Source organism: Drosophila gunungcola, assembly GCF_025200985.1.
Source record: "Drosophila gunungcola strain Sukarami chromosome 3L unlocalized genomic scaffold, Dgunungcola_SK_2 000005F, whole genome shotgun sequence".
In the NCBI taxonomy this organism is placed as follows: Eukaryota; Metazoa; Arthropoda; class Insecta; order Diptera; family Drosophilidae; genus Drosophila; species Drosophila gunungcola.
Window position 1 is genome coordinate 2,487,136 of NW_026453180.1, and position 19,079 is coordinate 2,506,214.

General features: G+C 37.7%; 1 protein-coding gene across 19 annotated transcripts in view; it reads left to right on the forward strand.

The window, feature by feature from the left end:
- The window catches only part of LOC128259244 (supervillin), a 138,095-nt gene that overhangs the window by 59,347 nt on the left and 59,669 nt on the right, over positions 1-19,079 (forward strand). For 8 of the 19 annotated variants that reach the window (XM_052991505.1, XM_052991503.1, XM_052991512.1 and 5 more), the window contains 3 exons: positions 8,217-9,870; positions 14,091-14,413; positions 18,032-18,538. In XM_052991505.1, the coding sequence (XP_052847465.1) occupies positions 8,217-9,870; positions 14,091-14,413; positions 18,032-18,538 (2,484 nt within the window). Of the gene's footprint in view, positions 1-1,843; positions 2,277-8,216; positions 9,871-13,830; positions 14,000-14,090; positions 14,414-18,031; positions 18,539-19,079 lie in introns of those variants that run through there. The other 11 variants (XM_052991508.1, XM_052991510.1, XM_052991513.1 and 8 more) reach the window with 7 other exon arrangements.

Here is a 19,079-nt window from a genome sequence, read left to right on the forward strand (position 1 = left end):
TTAAATGTGTATTAATTATATTTATGAATATTAGCAAACTAAAATCTACTGGTTTTTTCATTTTCAATAATACACAACAATACATACCACTCAAAATAATTTTTAACATAATTTCGATTTTGAATAATTTTAAAATTACCAAACAAAAATCTGCTACTTTCTTCATTTATTTTCTATAAAACTGGTGTAATTTTTACATAAGAAAATAATTTTTAGTTTAAATGCTAACGCAAATGAAGCTTAAAATGGTAATTCAAATTATTTTGCAGTTGAAAACACAGACTAAAAATTTATGTCAATATTTTTCTTGGTGCACAAAATAAAAATTAATATTTTCGTTGGCTTTTTAGTGGTAATGGAGCCTGTGCCGTTTTCGGAATATTAAGTATACGTCAGGTTGTTCGCAAACAGGTTGCCACAATTCCAGTTGGCAGTTGAACCAACGCATCCTCCAAGCTGGGCCACGCCAATTATGGCACGCACTCATTAGTGTCCGCTCTTGCATCCCGCTTAGCCCACTCCCCTCCCCCTCCCCCTGCCACGCACCCCGCCCCTCGTCCCCCCCGAAAACATGCTGCATTTACCGTTGGCCAACCTCATAAACCAGATTATACCACTGGCGCAATTCTGTTTCTGTTTCTGGCTTTGGCTCTCTGGCCGTTTAATGAGCTTTGTTTTCTAGTAGCTGGTGCTATTTACCCATCATGTGGAGCAGACACGATGCTCCCTGTTTTCCCTCCTGTTTCCCCTTCCGAACCCCACCTGCTTTTTCTGGCCAATTCCCCAGGTTGTGCCGATGCTTGAATTGGATTGCTGCTGGGTTGTTGGTGTGGCATGGTGACAAGGCCCGCCATCTGCAGTTGGTCTCGTTGCAATTCCGCAGAGTGCCACAGTGGCACGTGCGATGGTTTAAGATCTGTGTTGCAATTAATTGTATAAGAGAAAAAACTAGAAATTAAATCACACTTTAAATAAACAAGTCTAAGATATTTCCTATATATACATGGATAACTTTGAATAATAAAAAAAGGCTTAAACAAAAAAGTAACACATAGTCTATAATATTGTTTAAAATAATCAAAAGTTTTCAATAACTTTGTGTTGTTCTAGATATAAAATATTAAAAGTTTTTAAAATTTTTTAATATATGTAAATGTTGACATTGTAAATGTAGAAATTCTATAGAAAACATTTCCCAATTATTTTGTTTATTTTTATATATTTTATATTATTTGAAAATTTTTGAATTGGATAAAAGGATAACGCTCACCATTTTCACTGTGCCGCAATTACTCGACTGACCCATCGATCTGCTGTGCTTCTTTTGTTTTTTTCCTCGCTGTGGCACTCAACACTTGCATCTCAGCAGCTGAGTTTTCCAGCTTTTCCCCCTTACCCGCTCCCCGCCACCCGTGTCCATTTCCATTCCATCTCCGGCATCTTTGGCTTTTCACGCCTTGTGGCAGTTACCGTTGCAGCACGTTTTTCGTTTTGTTTTGGTTATTTTGTTTTGATTTCGCTTCTTCTACTCACAGCTCTCAGAGACACAGATACAGATACAAAGTCGAAATACACAGATACACAAATTCTCGGGGCACGTAGATACTCACAGACACACGAGCACGGAACTTGCTCGGTTTTTGTTTTAATTCTTTTGCTTCGCCGAGTAAAAGATAAAGAATGAAAACGCAGCACAGCACACAGTCAGGCAGCTCTGAGTTCTAGATACTTTTGTCTAGCGCTCGCAGCTCGCCGCTCAGTCGCAAAATCGTTTAGCGCCGAGACGGACGGCAACCATTGGAAAAATATACAAAATATACAAAAAAAGAAAAATACGAGAAAATCGCTCAAACAACAGCGAAACGAAGACGACACGTCGAGTGTCTCTTGTTGTAACGTTGACGCAAGTGAAAAGCGCTTTTCTATTTTCGCCTCAAGTGCAGCCTCCTCGCTGCTGAAAACCCAAAAAAAAAAAATAGATAAAAAGTCCCCAGCAACGTTTCGCTTTTACACAAAATAAACACTTGAAGCGTGTGTCTTACTTTCTAAAATAAAATAAGAAAATCCGCAAGAAGATCTAAGAAAGAAGCTAGACGACCGCGTTTTTTTATTTTAAAAGGTGTGGGCCAATTTTAGCCAGGTTGACAAAATGCTGGCCCTCAAGGAGTGTCTGATACGCGAGGGTGTTCTCAATCTGGACAGCCCCGAAAAATACCGGCCATACCATCTAAACGGTAGCAGGAGCAGCGGCACTATGGATATTCCTCGATATCGCAGTTAGTATCTATACATTCTGGAAAATATTTCCAGTTGATAGCGGATATCTGTCAGATATGCCCGACCTTTATGAGATAAATTTGCGGGTGGTAAAGAATTAGTTAACTGGGGGTTACCCTTTATAGGGAAGTTAATTTCATCATTCCCATATCTATGGAAAATCTATGATAAATTCTGCCCTCAAAAGCAATTAAATAATAATTTGCTGCTCAAAATAAGTAAAATAATCAAGTAAATATCCCATAGTACTATTTTTAGGCAGCTAAAATCATTCTCTAATCCGAAAGATCGCATATATAAGATATGCAGTGCGCTGGCAAAATATATTTGCACTTTTAATTGAGTGAATTAACGATATAAATACCCTTTAAAGGGAATTTCAGCCATGTGAATCATTCTCTAATCTCTTAGAGTTCCAACTTTAAATTCGCTTTGTTTTCCATGTGTAATCTATACACTGAAAGAAAAAATTTGTAGGCAAAAAATAGACTATGTTAAATAATATTGATGAAGTCATAAACACTTTAAAACCACTACAAAATATATATTCTTAAATTCAAATTTACTATAAAAACGAGTTTAGTTTTGACTAATTGTTTTGCAAAATGTGTAATCCAAATTGAAAGCAAAAATGCCTTTGAAAATCAATGTGCAATAAAATTGATAAAAATATATTAACATTTGAGTAACCATCAATTAAATGTTGTTAACTTTAATTTTACAAGAAACAGCTTTTTCACTTTGAAAATAAATAATCAAAATACTTGTTAGTTTCTTAAAAATTTGGCTTTTACTTGATTTTATTTTCCCAGTGCCCTGCTAGCTTTGCCAGTTTTTAGACTCTGCCCCGAAAGAATCAATTTTCATTCCAATATGTTATTTTTAAACGCTGGCGTCGACCAGCCAAACAGTTGTCCAGCTATCTCGGTTATTTCCTGAAAATACACCTTTTTTCCACTGGATTATTGTTTAATAACTGTTAATGATTTGTATTGCCATTGTTTACCAACAAATTGTTGCTGGAGTATTGTCTTTCGTTTTTTTTTTTTCAACTGCCCCAACCCCTTTATTGTCTGCAGTTTTTTACAAAGTTTGTGATAAAGCCAGACAAGTTAACCGAACCCGGACCCAGAAAGATTGTGTCATTTGTCTATGGTGTGTGCGGTGTGTTCCTTTGTTTTACCCTTGATTGTTGCCTCTATTTTATTTATTTCGATTGTTTTTACATATTTCTCTCTTTCCCTCTGTAAGTCTTGATGTATGGCCATTTTATTTGATTGTAAAGGGCTTAAGTGCTAAGGAGAGGGGTCTCGGACCTGCTTATAAAGTTGCTTCAATCAGAGGTCATTTGTCTATACGACCTGTTATCCAATCAAAGGGACAGAATAAACGATGTAGATTCTTAGGCCAAGCCGCTTTATGCCGATGACGATCAATAAAGTATTTTAATTTGGGGGAATTAATTTGTATCTGGGATGATTTACCTTAAATGATTTACTATGAGTCTTAAATTTGATCCGATTTGGTTGGTAGATTGACAACCGTCTGTAAGGTATTTGATTACAACATTATGAGTCGTTCAGGAACATTAATCATCATTTGTTTGCATTTGTAAAGTAAAAATTTGCGGGGAATTTAATTCTTATAAGCTTTAATATATTATATAAAGTTTATATTCAGTGGTAATAAAATTTTTGCATTGCTTGTTTATCCTTGGTTTGTTGATATATAGCTAAATATCATAAAATGATAAATTAAGCATCATAAAATGATCTAAATATAGCAATTCGATAATAATCAATTATCAAGTTACTCATTTAGAGTGCGATACATGGCAATGAGAAACAACAAGTAAGAAATGGTCTTTAAGATACTTTTCAGAAGAATACAAAGATTAAAAAAACCTAAGGTTTTCGATTACCAAGTTGACTCAAGCTTTATTGAAGGTCACTCGTATAATGTTATCCATTTGAAGACCTTTTAAAAGCGAATCCCTTGGCTTATTATCCACTTCCCTCTCATCACACGTTCAAGAACTTTATTTAACCCAATTTCCTGCCAGGCTCCCACACACATATCCACATCCATCAACGGATTCCCCGGCGTTCTTTTAACTGCTTTTGATTGCCAAACATGAAATTACACAATTTGATGCTGCTGCACTCGTCAAAAGTTTCCCAAGATTCTCTCCTCAGAAGCCCATCAAAAAGAACTCGGGTGCCACTTTATGACCGATTTCGATAAGAGGTTTTCTGGCTTGCCTGTTGATAATTAAATGTGTGTTTATTGCATAAAAAAGTAAGGCAGTGCGGCGGGGGCAAGAAGTGGGATTCTTCTTCGTCGTGGGCAGTTTGCCCTTGCATTTAAAAATAATCCCAAACAACGTTGCAACATTTTGCTGCCTCTGTGGCAAACAGCAAACTGTAAAATATAAACAGCGAGACGGGCAGCCACTTCTGTAAAATGCAGTTTTTTCCTCAATATTGATTCAACTTCTGCCTTTTTTGTACTTTTTTTTTTTCTCTTGCAGCCACATATACTTATTTATATGCATTGGTTGGCTTTTCTGTGTACATTACCTAAAAAAAATGGCTTTTACTTAAAATGCCTTAATTTAATTGATAAATGGCTAGGAGGAGCTTTCTTTTTTTAAAACATAATTTTTTAAAAGTTTATAATACTGTTTGAATACATTAAAAAAAACTAAGGAGATTTGAAGTTGTTTTCAAAGGGAAAGGGTTCATCTTATATCATAGTGATCTCCACAGAAACTTATTAAACTTTGTGATTTCACAGCTCAATTAAGGGAAAAAAACGTTCGTACAAATTAAAAAAGTTTATATTATAAATCTTTTATTTAAAAACTTTGCTCTTAAGCCAAGTTTTCGCTAAGTGCACGTTTTTATCTGCTCTGCCACCGACTGGGATTGCCTTGACAATATGATATTTTTGCAGCAAGTTTAAGCCCGAGCCCGTGCTCGTGTGCCCTCTCCCCTTATTAATTATGCAACCTGGCACTGCGGCACAAGACGTAAGAAGCAAGAAGACAAGAGCCAATCGATCAATCAGTTGGCTAGTTGGCTGCCACACACAGAAGCGTTTGGTAATTCAACGCAACGAAGCCGCAAAAACGTTAACAGCACTTTTGTTGTTATTGCTCATGTGCTGTAATTGCTATTGTCCCTGGAAGCATTTTGTTAACACGAACTCGAACTCCCAGCTGTTTTTACTCTGAATAATTGACTTAAGTTAAAGTTTCGCTGTATGGCTATCTTTTCGCCAAAGCTGTTTGCAAATCATAGTTTTTTGTAGTATAACCCATAAGGCAACGTGCCAAGCGACTTGGTTTATTTATTTTTCTGGTTTGAATTTGGCTTTTGGCATGCAACCCATTCATATACGTTGGAGAATCCCACGCTGGCAACTTGCCTTAAGCAAGATTTTCATTTTCAATTTGTTTATGACCAGATTTAGCCATTGCGTAAATGCATTCAGAAATATTATATTTTTTTGGGTGAATATAAAATGTTTTTAGCACACGTTATGATCCATTTTCCATAAGCGAGAAGCCTTTATAAGACTTCTGTGTACATTCAACTCTCTGGCCATTGTCATCCTGAATGCAATTTTCGTCTTGTTATTTTTAAATATATCGTGTGGGCAAAACAAAATCCCCAAGCGAATATTTGCTTTCAATTATTTTTGTTTTTTCCGGAAAGGAAATTGGGTAGCGATAAGTTAGCGAGAGGTGTGTGTGCAAAAGTCTTGTGTTTACCTTTTGAGTTCAATATTCTTGTTCTCAGATTCTTTGTCCTACAGGCAGGGAAAAAAGTTTATATTTTTCCCATAAACTCAACATTTGTTTGCATCAAACATCGAGTCAACATTTTTATTAGATTGTAATGAAAGCTTTTGATTCAGTGAACTATATATATGCCTCATGACATTTGCGATTCTTTGAAAATTGCAAAAACACGTGCGCACCTCCCACCAGATTTGTTGTCTTTATACGGTTTGCCATACAATTGCCAATTATAATGTATTCTTTGCACTTGACTTGGCCCAGAAAAGTTTATCAGGTAAAAAAAAATAGAGGCAACGAAAAGTCCCATGCGATTTTGTTCAAAAGAATTTAGACAAAAATGTATTTACGACAAAAAATAAGAAGCAAAAAACACATTTCAATCAATTAAGAGAACCCAAAAAAAGAAAAGAACAATATGTTGAGACTGGGGATTGGCGCTTGGCAACATATTGTTATTGTTAATTCTTAATTGAGCGTGGGATGTTGTGACCCCAAAAAGAGGCAGTAGGGGCTTAAACAAGCCCTTTAACCGCTGATTGGAATTGGCGAGGGACCACTGGGACTAAACTATGACAAATTCTCGCCAACACTTGACTGTTTTTTTCAATTAATTGAATTACAAATTTTTAGTTGATTAATAAAAAATTACCACTCACTTAACGAAGATTCTTAATTGTTTATTGATTGTATGTTTTTTACAAATATTTTAAAAAGGCTATTAATGAATAACAACAAAAAGCTCAATAAAAACAGATATTAATTCAGCTTTACTATTATTTGAAATTGCAATATATAAGTGAAATATTTGTGGCTTAGGTTCGATACATCATTAGCTATTACAATATTTTAACCTCGTTAAATAACTATTTTTGCAATGTTTACTTAATTGCAAGCTATGTTTTTCCTACCTCAAAACCTATTTTTTTTTTTTTGTAGATTTTTCGCGATCTACAAATTGACTTTTGCTTTGTGGCTGTTTGCTCTCGTCTTCTGATAAGATATGCGGTTGCGGCTTTATTTCTATTTGCCCTCTCGAGATGTGCTAACTGTTTCAATATTTGAATTTCACTGGGCATTCGTAATTGCTGGACAAATATCCCAAAGATCGCTTCTCACTCGCTCCATCTCTTTCTTATTTGTCTGTTAATTGTATTTGTATAATATTTTTTCATTTTTGACTGCCTGTCATAATAAATTAGACACCAAAAATTCGCTGAGCTCTTTCATTTGCTCAACATTTGGCCAAAAAAAGTAGTCTTGTATTTTATTTGTGCACATTCGTGAAATTCCATTTTGGCTCTTGGTATTTGAAATGTGCGCAGCAGCTGTCGAACAAAATAATCAAATTGCATTACTTTGTGTAACAAAATTCGAGATTTTTCGTTTGAGTTCCCTCCCATATATAAGATTAATTAGGCTCTCGTGTGTGTGCTTCCTTATTTTCCCCCGCCGCACAGAGAGCATAACTAATCGCTTAAGCCTTGGCAGTTGTCAAATGAGATTTGCATTTACATTTACAGTCACTGCCAAAAGTACGAAGCCCACGAAAAACTGCACTCATTGCCAGAGCAGCAGATGCTTGGCTATAAAAAGCAGGCAACCCTCACCTCACCTTGACATGGTTGTGGGTGTTTAGTGGGAGGGGTTCTTGGGGGCTTTAGGTGTTTCGGGGGGCAGCGGCTACCCAAGATGAGGGGGCGTTTTGGGAAGGCTGTAGAGCATGCAATATATTAATCCGTGTGCTCAGGTGCAATTTAATTGCTGCCAAGATTTGCTTTTTTTACGCGCCAAGTGCGGTGCGGAAAAAGTGAATTAGAAAAGCAAACACACGAGGTGAAAGAGGGAAGAACAGTGCACTTGTACAAAAAATTGATATATAAGATATATTCAATTAAAAAATAATTTTGTAATTATACATTTAAAAAAGTATTAAGTAACTTAATGTTTGGCCTTTTTCAAAAATCATTCCCAGTTAAATATTTATAATTTGTTGCTTTTGCCAAGTGTAATAATTCCCAGTTAAGGGGACATCTAGCTGCATTAGGCGGAAACCCGATTAGGGGAAACCAGTTAAGATTACTTTTCGTTAAGTCCACTCTTACTGATGGTTCTTTTTTTTCTCTTCTGTTTGCAGAAACCATTGCGGCCTCAAGTGACTTATCCACAGCACCTGCCACTGCCAAAAAAACTAGCTGCCAGCCAACTGAGTCACAGAAACTGCAAACACAGAAGCAACCAAAGCAGCAGACGACCACCAATTCGGAGGATTCCAGTTCTCAGAAGAGTGGTTATCGTGGTCAGCATCCGCACTTTCATCACCACACCACGCCGGCTTATTACACGGATCTTCAGCTGAAAATACACACCCCGAATGCATCGGATGTGGGGGCCTTGAATGAGAACTATCGCAGTGTTTATAGCACACCAAGTACACAGTTGGTGGAGCAGCGTTCGTTTCCCAAGAGCTCCACGGCCACCAAGGATCCACCATTGGCCATAAGCAATACCCATCTTCAGGCTAGGGGAACATTTTTTCGTGGCGACTCTGCGTCCAGCGACAATCACACAAGATTGCTACGCCGGAATCAGAATCCGAATCAGCTGAGAACCGGCAGCGAGGGACGCTACTTCAGATACTCTCAGGGATCTGTGAGCCCTACCAAAGGTGAACTGAATACGAACAGCCGAGAAGGTGTTAGTCACTCCCCCATCACATCTACCAGCACCACCACCACCACCATCAGTAGTAGTTGTAACCCACCTGTAGAACAGGCTAGTCCATCACCAACACCCGTAGTGAATCCCAGCGGATCCGGATCCGTATCCGGTCGGAATAGCCGGCACAAGCAGCGTTTCCAGAGTCGTTCCAAAAGAGCGGTGCGCGTGCGCAGTGAATCGCGACCCATCAGCGCTCTCTACGACATAATATGCAAGGAGAAGAATCTGCAGAACAGCAGCAGCAGCAGCAGCAACGAGGAGCTCAAGGATCAAAGGGATCTGAAGGATCAGCAGCAACCTAAGCCGCCAACAACCGACAAGCTGGCGACGTTTTGGCCCCTCCACCATCACTACCTCAATCCCCCGATGAGCGGCGGCAATTCGGGCGGCACTGGCAGCAATCCCAAGCAGCAACATCATCTTGTCACAGGAGCAACCAAGGAGTTGCCTGCGGGCAGCAGCAACAGCAGCAGCAGCAGCACCGATGATGATGAGGGATCACTGCGAGCGCTGCACTCCAGTCGCAAGGTCACCAATTTGAGTGCCAAGGCCACTTCACTGCCACCGGAAGATGGAGGAGCAGCAGCAGCAGCAGCCGCCTCGCATGACCTCTCACCAGCCACCTCCCATCGACTGAATCTTCGACTGGCTAAGAGTTTGGAACCCTCATCGCGTAGCATACCATCTGCATCGCAGAGTGTCCAGAACTACGATGCTGGCGAGCCCGTGAACACAGAGCGTTTGTTCGTGGAACCACCTAAAATACCACTATCGGCCATTGTGAATACCCTGTACGATCATGATCTGGATATCGAAGACTGCGATAGTACCACCCAATTTGATCAGGGTGATGTCTACGACACTTTGGAGCGCTGGAGCCGGGAGCTCAGCTCGGGAACGCAGCTAGTGAATGGGGAAAATGGCCACCACCATCATGACCACCAGCACCACCACTATTCAGATCCCGAAGCAGACCACCAAGAACAACCACCCGATCATCTCGAGCATGCACATCAATCATTGCCAGTAGAACCCAAGTCTCATCATCATCAGGCCACCAATGCGCGCAGGTAAGCCGGATAGAACCCTTCCCCGCATGGTGTCCACCTGCCTTTAAATTCCTTTCACCCATCCCCTAGATGTTAATCTATCTGTTACGGGAGCAATTACGCGCATAATTAGCTTCTTTTTGCCTGTCGTTAGCCAAGGATAGCTTGTCCTGATTTCAGCCAGGTGCTGGGCGCCCCACTAACCCCCATATGTTGTTATTTCAAGCTGCTTAATTACGCTTCGATGCACAGTGGCGGTCAATCAAGTAGAAACACTGAATATAAATATAGTAGTAATATTAAAATCAGCACTTTAATATATATTATAATATTTATTATAATTATTTTATAAGTTAGTACAGCAAGCTCATCTTCAATTTGATAAAAGCAGTTTTTTTTATGATTTTAAAACATTTTTTTACGATTGAAATTTAATTTAAAAATAAAGAATTAGCAACTAAAATACCGGCCTATTTTAAATCGTATGTTTAAAAAGTAGCTTACTGGTAGCTTAATTAATGGTACCACCCAAACCCCCAGAATTTTTTATTCTGATTATTGAAATATTTTTACATTTTTATAATCAGTTTTAAGGTAATTAAAAGTGATGTTAAAGAAAAAAAAATTAAAAAATATTTAAAAAGTTTCAAATTTAAATAATATTAAAAAGTAAGAATTAACAATTAAAATTGAGGTCCATCTAAAGCCATCTAAAGTCACATATTTAAATAAGTATCTTGAATAGTTTCTTTTATTAAGGTGCTATTTTGTTGACCGCCACTGTGATTGTGTGTGCTTTGATTGAAATTACTCAGGTGTCATCAAGCTGATTACCGTTGAGGGTGAAAGCGTTTTGTTCTCGGAAGTTGTGCCTGATTAACCAGCAAATATAATGCGATTTTGGTTGTGTGTAGCATATCTCATTTTATGGACACATTAAAGCTGCATCTTGCAACGAAGTTAAACTCTCTCCAACTCTGTGGGTCTAATCCGTTTTTAGGCTGTTCCCTCGACATAATCCTTGGTGCACAATCAAAACAAATTGCATGTATTGTGGACCACCTTTTTCTTGTTGTAAAGAGCGGCTCCCCATATGGTTTATATATATATATATTATTTTTATGCTATCTTCACCCATATTGTTCGACGTCGTGTTATACAATGCGGCTTTGGCGGCTGTCTTTAAGCCGGGCCCCCAAACAAATCGAGATTCACAGAGGCAGGGGGCTTGTTAACAAACGAAATCCGTGTATTGTTCGCCTTTTTATATTTTCCCCCCTCCCCTCTGTCGGGTGTTACGTGGTCCATTGTTTTGGGGTTGGGATTGGGAATGGTCTTGGCTCTTGGGTTTTGGGATCGTATCGCAGCGGCGACATCTTCGGCAATCGCATCAATGCGTGGAGAGTGCAATTCGCCGAGGCAGCCGGTCTTCAGTTCCATCAATTATAATGTGATATATCAAAGCGAATGTGGTTGCTTGTCTCCAAAGAAATGACCCCCAACCTCAACTCCTCCTTCTTCTTCTCCCAAAAGAAATCCGGCGTAGAAAGCACCTGTTTCACAGCCAAACCCGAAACTCTAGCGACAAGTTTTTCCAATAGGCTTTCGCTACAAAAATGCCTCATAAAAAAACAAACAGCCGCCACAGCATAAAAGAAATGAAGAGTGGAAAAGAAGAGTGGTAGTTTGGCTCTTCGAGACAATTTTCTAAAAATGCATTCAATGTAGAATCTTGAAGAGAAAAAATTTGAATGCAAGGTAATTAAGTGTGGAATTTATCTGGGGCTGAGGCACCGTTTTTTGTGGTGTCAACACCGTCATCCGATCACCTGCTGCGCCTGCTTGGGTATCCATTTAATGGCCCAGATCGTCAATAGTCTAGTCCTGGTTTCGCTTTCAACGCAGCTGTAGCCAAAAAAAAAAAACGTGAAGAAACCAAAAAAAAGCAGCCTCCTCAAAACTGGTTATTATCACTTTTCATTTTTTTTCGCCGAGTTTTTCCCCAACGGGTTGGAAAGTTCTCGGACATCCAATAGCGCAGATACTACGTCATATGTGTCACTAGCAATTTATACAATTTATGGAAATTTCCATTTGACGGACGGGCAAAGTCGTCAACCATCAAGAATATAAAACTAAAAGCTGTGAAAAAATGATGATCATAATGATGATCAAAGCAGAGATTGAAGGCAGTCCACTGAAGAACCGGGGGATACCCTTGAAAATGGGGTTCTAGGAAGTCCAACCTAAAGGTTGATTGCTGAAATTACTGTAACAAAATCTAAAAACAATTATAATCCGCCCAGTTTTGTTTGTAGTTCCAATGAAATCGACTTCTTTATTTCTTTGTATATATTTTACTGAAAAATTGTATTAAAGTAAACCCACAAAACAATTTTACATGTCCAGACAGTTCAATTGAATGTTGACTATTTTTATTTTAAAATAATATAACCAACTTAAGCCATCTGAGATAATCTTTTAATAACTATATAAGTCATTTGGCTTACTGACAAAACTGTCTAGTCTCTAAAAAGTGAATATCTTTAACTCCTAAAACCATATTTATAAATAGGAATATCCGTTTTCCTTTTCAATTATCTGAGGTTTTTCTCATCAAAATATTTTCCTAAAGTCAGACACATTGTTTTCTTTTGGGTTAATCCGCTAACCTATTTTCTGGAGACTAGAATATCACTCCCCCGTGAAAATTTTCGGTGTGTTGACGATCGATATGATCATGCCCTACCTCTATACAAGGACGGGCTGTAAGATATTGTGTCTTTGTGTCCATATGATTGCCAGGCACGAGACATCATAAAGTACATAAAGCAAAAAGAAGTGACATTGATGCGTCGCGACATTTAAATGTGCAGACTGTCTACCTGGGGAAAAAAAACATAAAAACACACAGATACACACAGGAAAAAAAGGAGGTTGATATGAAATGAAATTATAAAATTAATTTTAATATAATAAAATAGCTTATTAATTGATGATTTTTAATTTTATTGCAACTGCCTTAGATAAAAAATGTCTAAAATTGTAGATCATTTTTTAATTGTCATGTCTTTGCGATGCAAAATTTTAAGAATACCTTGTTTAATTCTAAATATTTTCTACTGAGTATAGATAATTTTCGCTTTGATTTTCATGCACTGCAGTTTTTAGTTAATTAAAATTTGAAAATATTAAAATTTTTAAAAACGTTTCATATGAATATGGGAATACGTGAAAAATTAAATTGAATTAAAACTTAAGTCAATTGCATTTAAATCAAATTGGAATTATTGTAGAATTTAATGATTTCCACAATTATAAAAATATTCTAATACTAAATCATGCAATTTAAAATGTATAGTATTAAATATTATGATTTAATATTTAATTGAAATAATAATAATAAGTAGTCATCATCATTGTATTTTTTCTTTGTGTAGACAAAACGAACAGCTAGACGAAGTCTTGCGCTTGATTGAATGTCTGCGACAAGCTGCAAAATTCTTCACTCGCTCGCTAAACAGATCTTTGTATGGGCAAAAGATGTGCATTGTCAGCGGGATGAGGAAGTGTATATATCATTTACATGGGGCAGACTTTGAGATACTTTTGCTTGAGATACTTTTAGAGCTACCTGCGCACATAGAGTAGAGTGCCTGTTGCTGCTGCGCATGCGTGCAATAGTCACACCAATTCATAACAATAACAGACTTGTTACGCTTTGTGTTCTTTGACGGCCGGGAATTGTATCTTGTATCTTGTATCTCGTATCTGACGAATACCGCTGCTTGCTACCTGGCGTAAATGTGCGAATTTGGTCGGCGCTCTCTTTTTCGCTTTTTGAGTGATTTTTCGTTGTACGTCGGAGTGACTTTGTTGCTGTATTTGGGCTGTGTGTATCTGCAAGATACCAAGCAGCAAAACCCAAAAAACCAACAAAAAAAAAGCCGCTCCGTGGGTTTCCACTGTGTTTGCTGAACGAACCGCCGGCAGTTGCCGAGCGTGTTTGCTGCCGTCTAGCCGTGCCGCATTTAGCGGAACTCTCGCATCGAGTTGTATCTTTGTATCTTTCTATCTGACGGATCTTGGATCTCGTTTCCCGTTTTGTTTTGGTGTGTGTTCTACCTCCTCATCGCGTGTTTATTTCCGTGTAAATATTAAATTAACTAAATACTGCTTATGGCAAACCCCCCTTAAAAAAGTGAACAAAATAAATAAAGTAATTTGAAACGCCTTCGCAGATTCATAACGCGCACCACGCGCTCTGCCAGTCGCCAAAGTTCCGCCGGACACTCTCCGCCGCCGCCAAAATTGCATCATAGTGGGCGGGACGACTCCTCCAGCTCCAGTTCACCATCGCCCAGTCGGAGAAGGAATCGACCACCTGGTGATCCCCCATCCTCCTCGGCCAATGGCAATAGCTCCGCTTATGAGACGGCAGCCACCACTGTGATGACCCACGACCAGCAGCGACATCCTCCTCCAGTTGAAGTTCCTAAGGCTCTAACCATCGACAAACAACAGCCGCCAGAAGAATCCTGCCCCACTGCATCTGCCATTTCAGGTGAGTCTTTGAGTCGTTTACCTCTTTTTGTTTGCTTGTTTGTTTGTTTGTTGCTTCTGTGACGTCTCGTCTGTGTTGCCTGTGTTTCGAGTTCCAGTTCCAGTTCGTCCTTGAGCGGTTTTGTAGTTATAAAATGTTCGTCATAGCTAGCCTGCTTACTGATCCTTTGCCTGTCGAACCTTAAGTTCCCATTCAAGGAACCTAAAAAACTCTCAGTTTATCTGTGAGAACATTTTTAAACCCTTGCTTCCAGCAATCTTCTTTCATCCTGTTCAAATTTCATTCAATAGCTGAGAAAACCTTTACATAAAACCTTTTATTATACCTAACCATGGCATTTTACCATCATCTACTTGATATATCAATATCCTTGTTTTATTTAAACGTATGTATGGCCTTAACAATATAAGAGAGATATCCCCCCTTTTAAATGCTTCATACGTTGATCATTTATTTACCCAAAGATCCATGGAATGAATAGTTTACAAAAGCCTCCTTTTTACCATTATTCGGTAAATTAGCTAGACAATAATGTCTGAAAAATTGAGATATCAATATCCTTGATATTATGTATTTTTAAAAGTATGTTTGGCCTTAACAATAGAAGAGAGTTATCCCCCAAGTTTAATCCTTCATATGTTAATCTTTTATTTACCCTTAACCCCTTATTATCATTACAAATAGCAATTTTATTTACCATTCATCGGTAAACTAGCTATACATCAATATCTGTTTCAACTATAGACAAACAATTATAGGTTATTATAGGCTGATCTCTTTTTAATTATTTTTAAAGCAGAGATCAATTATACAGTTCAGTAGATCATTAAATTATTCCAAGCGTTGGGTCTATATTATGGCATTTTAAAATTTCATCAAATGTAGTACCAGTTCAACCCTTTTTTTTAATGATCATGTAATGGTATTATTTTTAGACCAACACATTTTGTGACATTTGATTAATGATTCATTTCCTAAGCCACCAAATCATACATTTAACCTGCAATTTATTAAACCCTGATTTCGAGGTTATGTTTTAAAGTTCTTTGTCGATTACTTATTGATCCCAGTTATATTATTTTAGGAAAACCATTAAACAACTTTACCAATTATTTTCCACAATCATTACTATTTCTCTTGACCGTTTTCTGATCTCACACGTTACCTTCCCCCTCTTTTTGCGAAAATGACCAATTCATTAATTCCTGGGTTAAACTTTCCCAACCAAAGTTCGGTAATTAGCCCGCCCCATGCCGATTTAGCCCTGAACCGTGGGCCTGTCAACGTTTTCTGCAAATTAGCCGAGAAATAAAACCAAACTCCATCATCGGAAGAGGCGAGTTCGTTTCGTTTCGTTTCTTCGTTTCTTTTGCACACTTAAAAGCAATTTAAACTAAATTAGATTTTTGTCGGCTTGCCAATCAAGCGAAAACTGAAAACCGATAAACGTTTTCTAGACAAATGTTAATTTTGCTCATGAGAGACCTTCGGCCAAAACATTTAAATCAAATTGCAATTGAGCAACAACTCACTGGCTTCAAGTCGAATCAATTCCAAATTGTTTTGACTGGCGAGGTTTCTCTAATGTCAGAAAAATCTATCAGTCTAACAGTTATATAAGATAATTTGCGCAATTTTTATTCGCAATATGATTTCAAAGTTTCCTCATAGATTTAATTTTTTTTCGCAAAACTCTTGTGTATAAATGAATAAAATTGTTTGTCATTTTAATGAAATCGATGAGGCCCAGACTTCACGCAACTTAGGCAAATGAAAGATGCCATAAAATTGCTAATAGATACCAACCCAAAACCCGGGTCTTCCACAAGAGCTGTGCTGTGCCCAATTTTTTATTTTATTTATCAATGAATGGATCGGAATCGGGTTTGTTATTATCAATGGTTGTTGGACAAGGGTTTCATAAAAAATTTTGACAGTCTCCTCTGTATCTTTCTTATAACGGTCTTCGGGGTTTTTGAGAAAGTCTACCCGAAATATTGTTGACATAGATCTGCATATCACATGGTTATTGGTAAGTTTCCGTTTAATCGGAAAGATTTAATAGGCATTTTTGGTGTGGCCACACAGAACTCTGAGCTGAGCAGCTGCCAAAAAACCAATAAACAACTGTAGTATGATGATGATGATGATCGATCTGCCGTATCGATTTCGCTTCAATTGTTTTTCCCTCTTTATTTTCCCACTGCTCGCGTATTGATTTCAATATTTACCAATTTGGCAATTTTAGCTTCACTTTATGTGGAATTAATTTGGTTTTTTGTCCGCTTGTCTAGAGGGCCAACGATCGCCCCGAAAAAAGCTTAGAGCGTTCACTGATCTTTGACAGACGGCAGAAGGCAATGAACGGGCGGATTCCGGATTCCCGGAGATGCTGGCAGATGATTTGCCGAAAAAATGTGTTTTTTCGCCCATTTCTTTTGCTCCGTCTTCTGTGTGGATTATGAAATTGCCTGGGTTTTACATAAGCCACCACTTTAGGTGGCAACAAACAAGGCTGAGATGGATTACAGTTACTCAAGTTATTTGCGTTGCAGAATTTTTCAAAAATACAAAGGTTCCTCTTTGTTATTCATAGATGATTCACGTAAAATTATTTTAGAAACTCTCAAAAACAAACTTTTATAATTGAGGATTCGCTAGCTATTTCTAATATTAATTTTGAAAGCTTCGTCCATATTAAGATATATTATTTTTATTAACATAAGCCAAAACTAGATACCAAAAACCAATTTTAGATCGATTACTGTGATTTAAAATTTCAAAAATCCAGATGAAAGTACGCTTAGCAATCTTAGAAAGATTACTCTTTGAGATGTATACTTCATTTAAAACTATTTTAAAATCGTCTAAACAAAATATAAGTTTAAAATTAAAAGCTTGTTATTATTTTTTAAATTTTTATTTAAGTTAAATGTTACAGTTAATATTTTCATTTAAAAATCCAATCAGATAATACTACCTATTTTTATTCACAATGATTTGCTAACTATTTCCAATTTATTCCAAATTTTTAATTCTGCATTTTATTTTTAAAAACTGAATAAATATTAAGGATATCTCTCCTATTTATAAAAATAGCTCGCATATTAGTCATAGTTCCCACATTTACCCCTTCAGCGCGTCATAAATTCTGGTTTATTTGTGAACAAAATCTAATCGTTGAACGATAACCTAATCGCTGACTCTGTCAGTTTAATGTCCAATAATGTTGACAAAGCTAATACATCATCGTTAAATAGAGACCTAATGACCCGAGATCGACTGGAAAACTTTCGTTTTGGGCTTAATGCTTTTCTTTTGTCACAAAAGAGACTTTCGCAACTATTTCGTGTTTGTTGTCACCACACCAATCAATCTTTGCCAGCTAGCTATTAGATTGAAGTTGAGTTAAGTTGAGTTTTTTCTCCCAGAGACACCCATATTTGCATTATGCAATCTCAAACCATTCACGCACACACAAAAACAACAGCAAAAGCAGCAGCAACCACAACAAGCAGCAATCATAAGCTTTAATGTCTTACTAAAACAACAAACTCCACGCATTTTACCCTCTTAAAAAATGTAAAAAAAAACACAAAACATCAAAATGCAACTCAGCAGCCACAGCGAACAGCCAAAGTCGAGGAAAAGCTGGCAAATGCAGTATTAATTGCACCTACAGCCACAGCAGCAGCAGCACCAACAACAATCGCAACGGCAACAACAGCACGTGCAACAACAATACTAAACAACAGCAACACGCCACTCCCATGCCGCCCCTAGCTAATGCCAACAAAGCGCCGTTAATTGTGATTAAGACAGTCACATCTGCAGCAGCAGCAGCAGCAGCAGCAGCAGCAACAGCAACAGCAACAGCAACAGCAACAACTGCATCCACCGGCACGGCAGCAACATCTGCTGCTGGTTCGCCCAATAAGCGTCGCAAGAATCCCCTATCGCCGCTGCATCTTGGCAGCCACCAGTCCACCATTGCTCCTCCGCAGGCCATTGCCAGTCCGCTTCTCAGCGGCGGCGGCGGCAGCTGCTCCTCCTCGACCACCTCGCCCCAATCCTCGCCAGCGGTTCGCACCACGAAGGCAAGTCGCCTTCGCGCCGCCGCGCTTGGTGAGTCTCCCCCTTTGCCCCATCTTGATCCCTGAATTCGGTGGAGGTCATCAGGTTTTCACATCACATCTTTCCAAATCCATAACCCCATAGCCTGTAACCAACTGTAGTTTGTTTTGTGTGCATTTATGTTGTATCGTAACACAGAGAGAAATCTTTATTTTTAATAGATGATGGTTTGATTAAACTAAAGTATTAATCTTAATATTTTTATTTTATGTTACAAAGTGATTTAATTGTTTTTCAAGTAACCAATAAAAGTTCTTTCCACTCAGTCCACATTAATTTTTCTAATTCAAACGTTAATAGATGATGGTATTAGCACGAACATATGTTTAAATTTTAAATTGTATCAAAACATTTCTTATTTAAAATTTATTTTGTATTTAAGCAATACAATTTTGTTTCAAGTAACTCTAAGCATTAGTTATTTTCGAAATTAAACTTTAAAAGAAGATGGTTTAATTAATGGAATGTATTGGAATTGTTTTATTATCAAAATAATTTAAAAAAAAAAGAAATTCAATTTTAAGAAATTCGA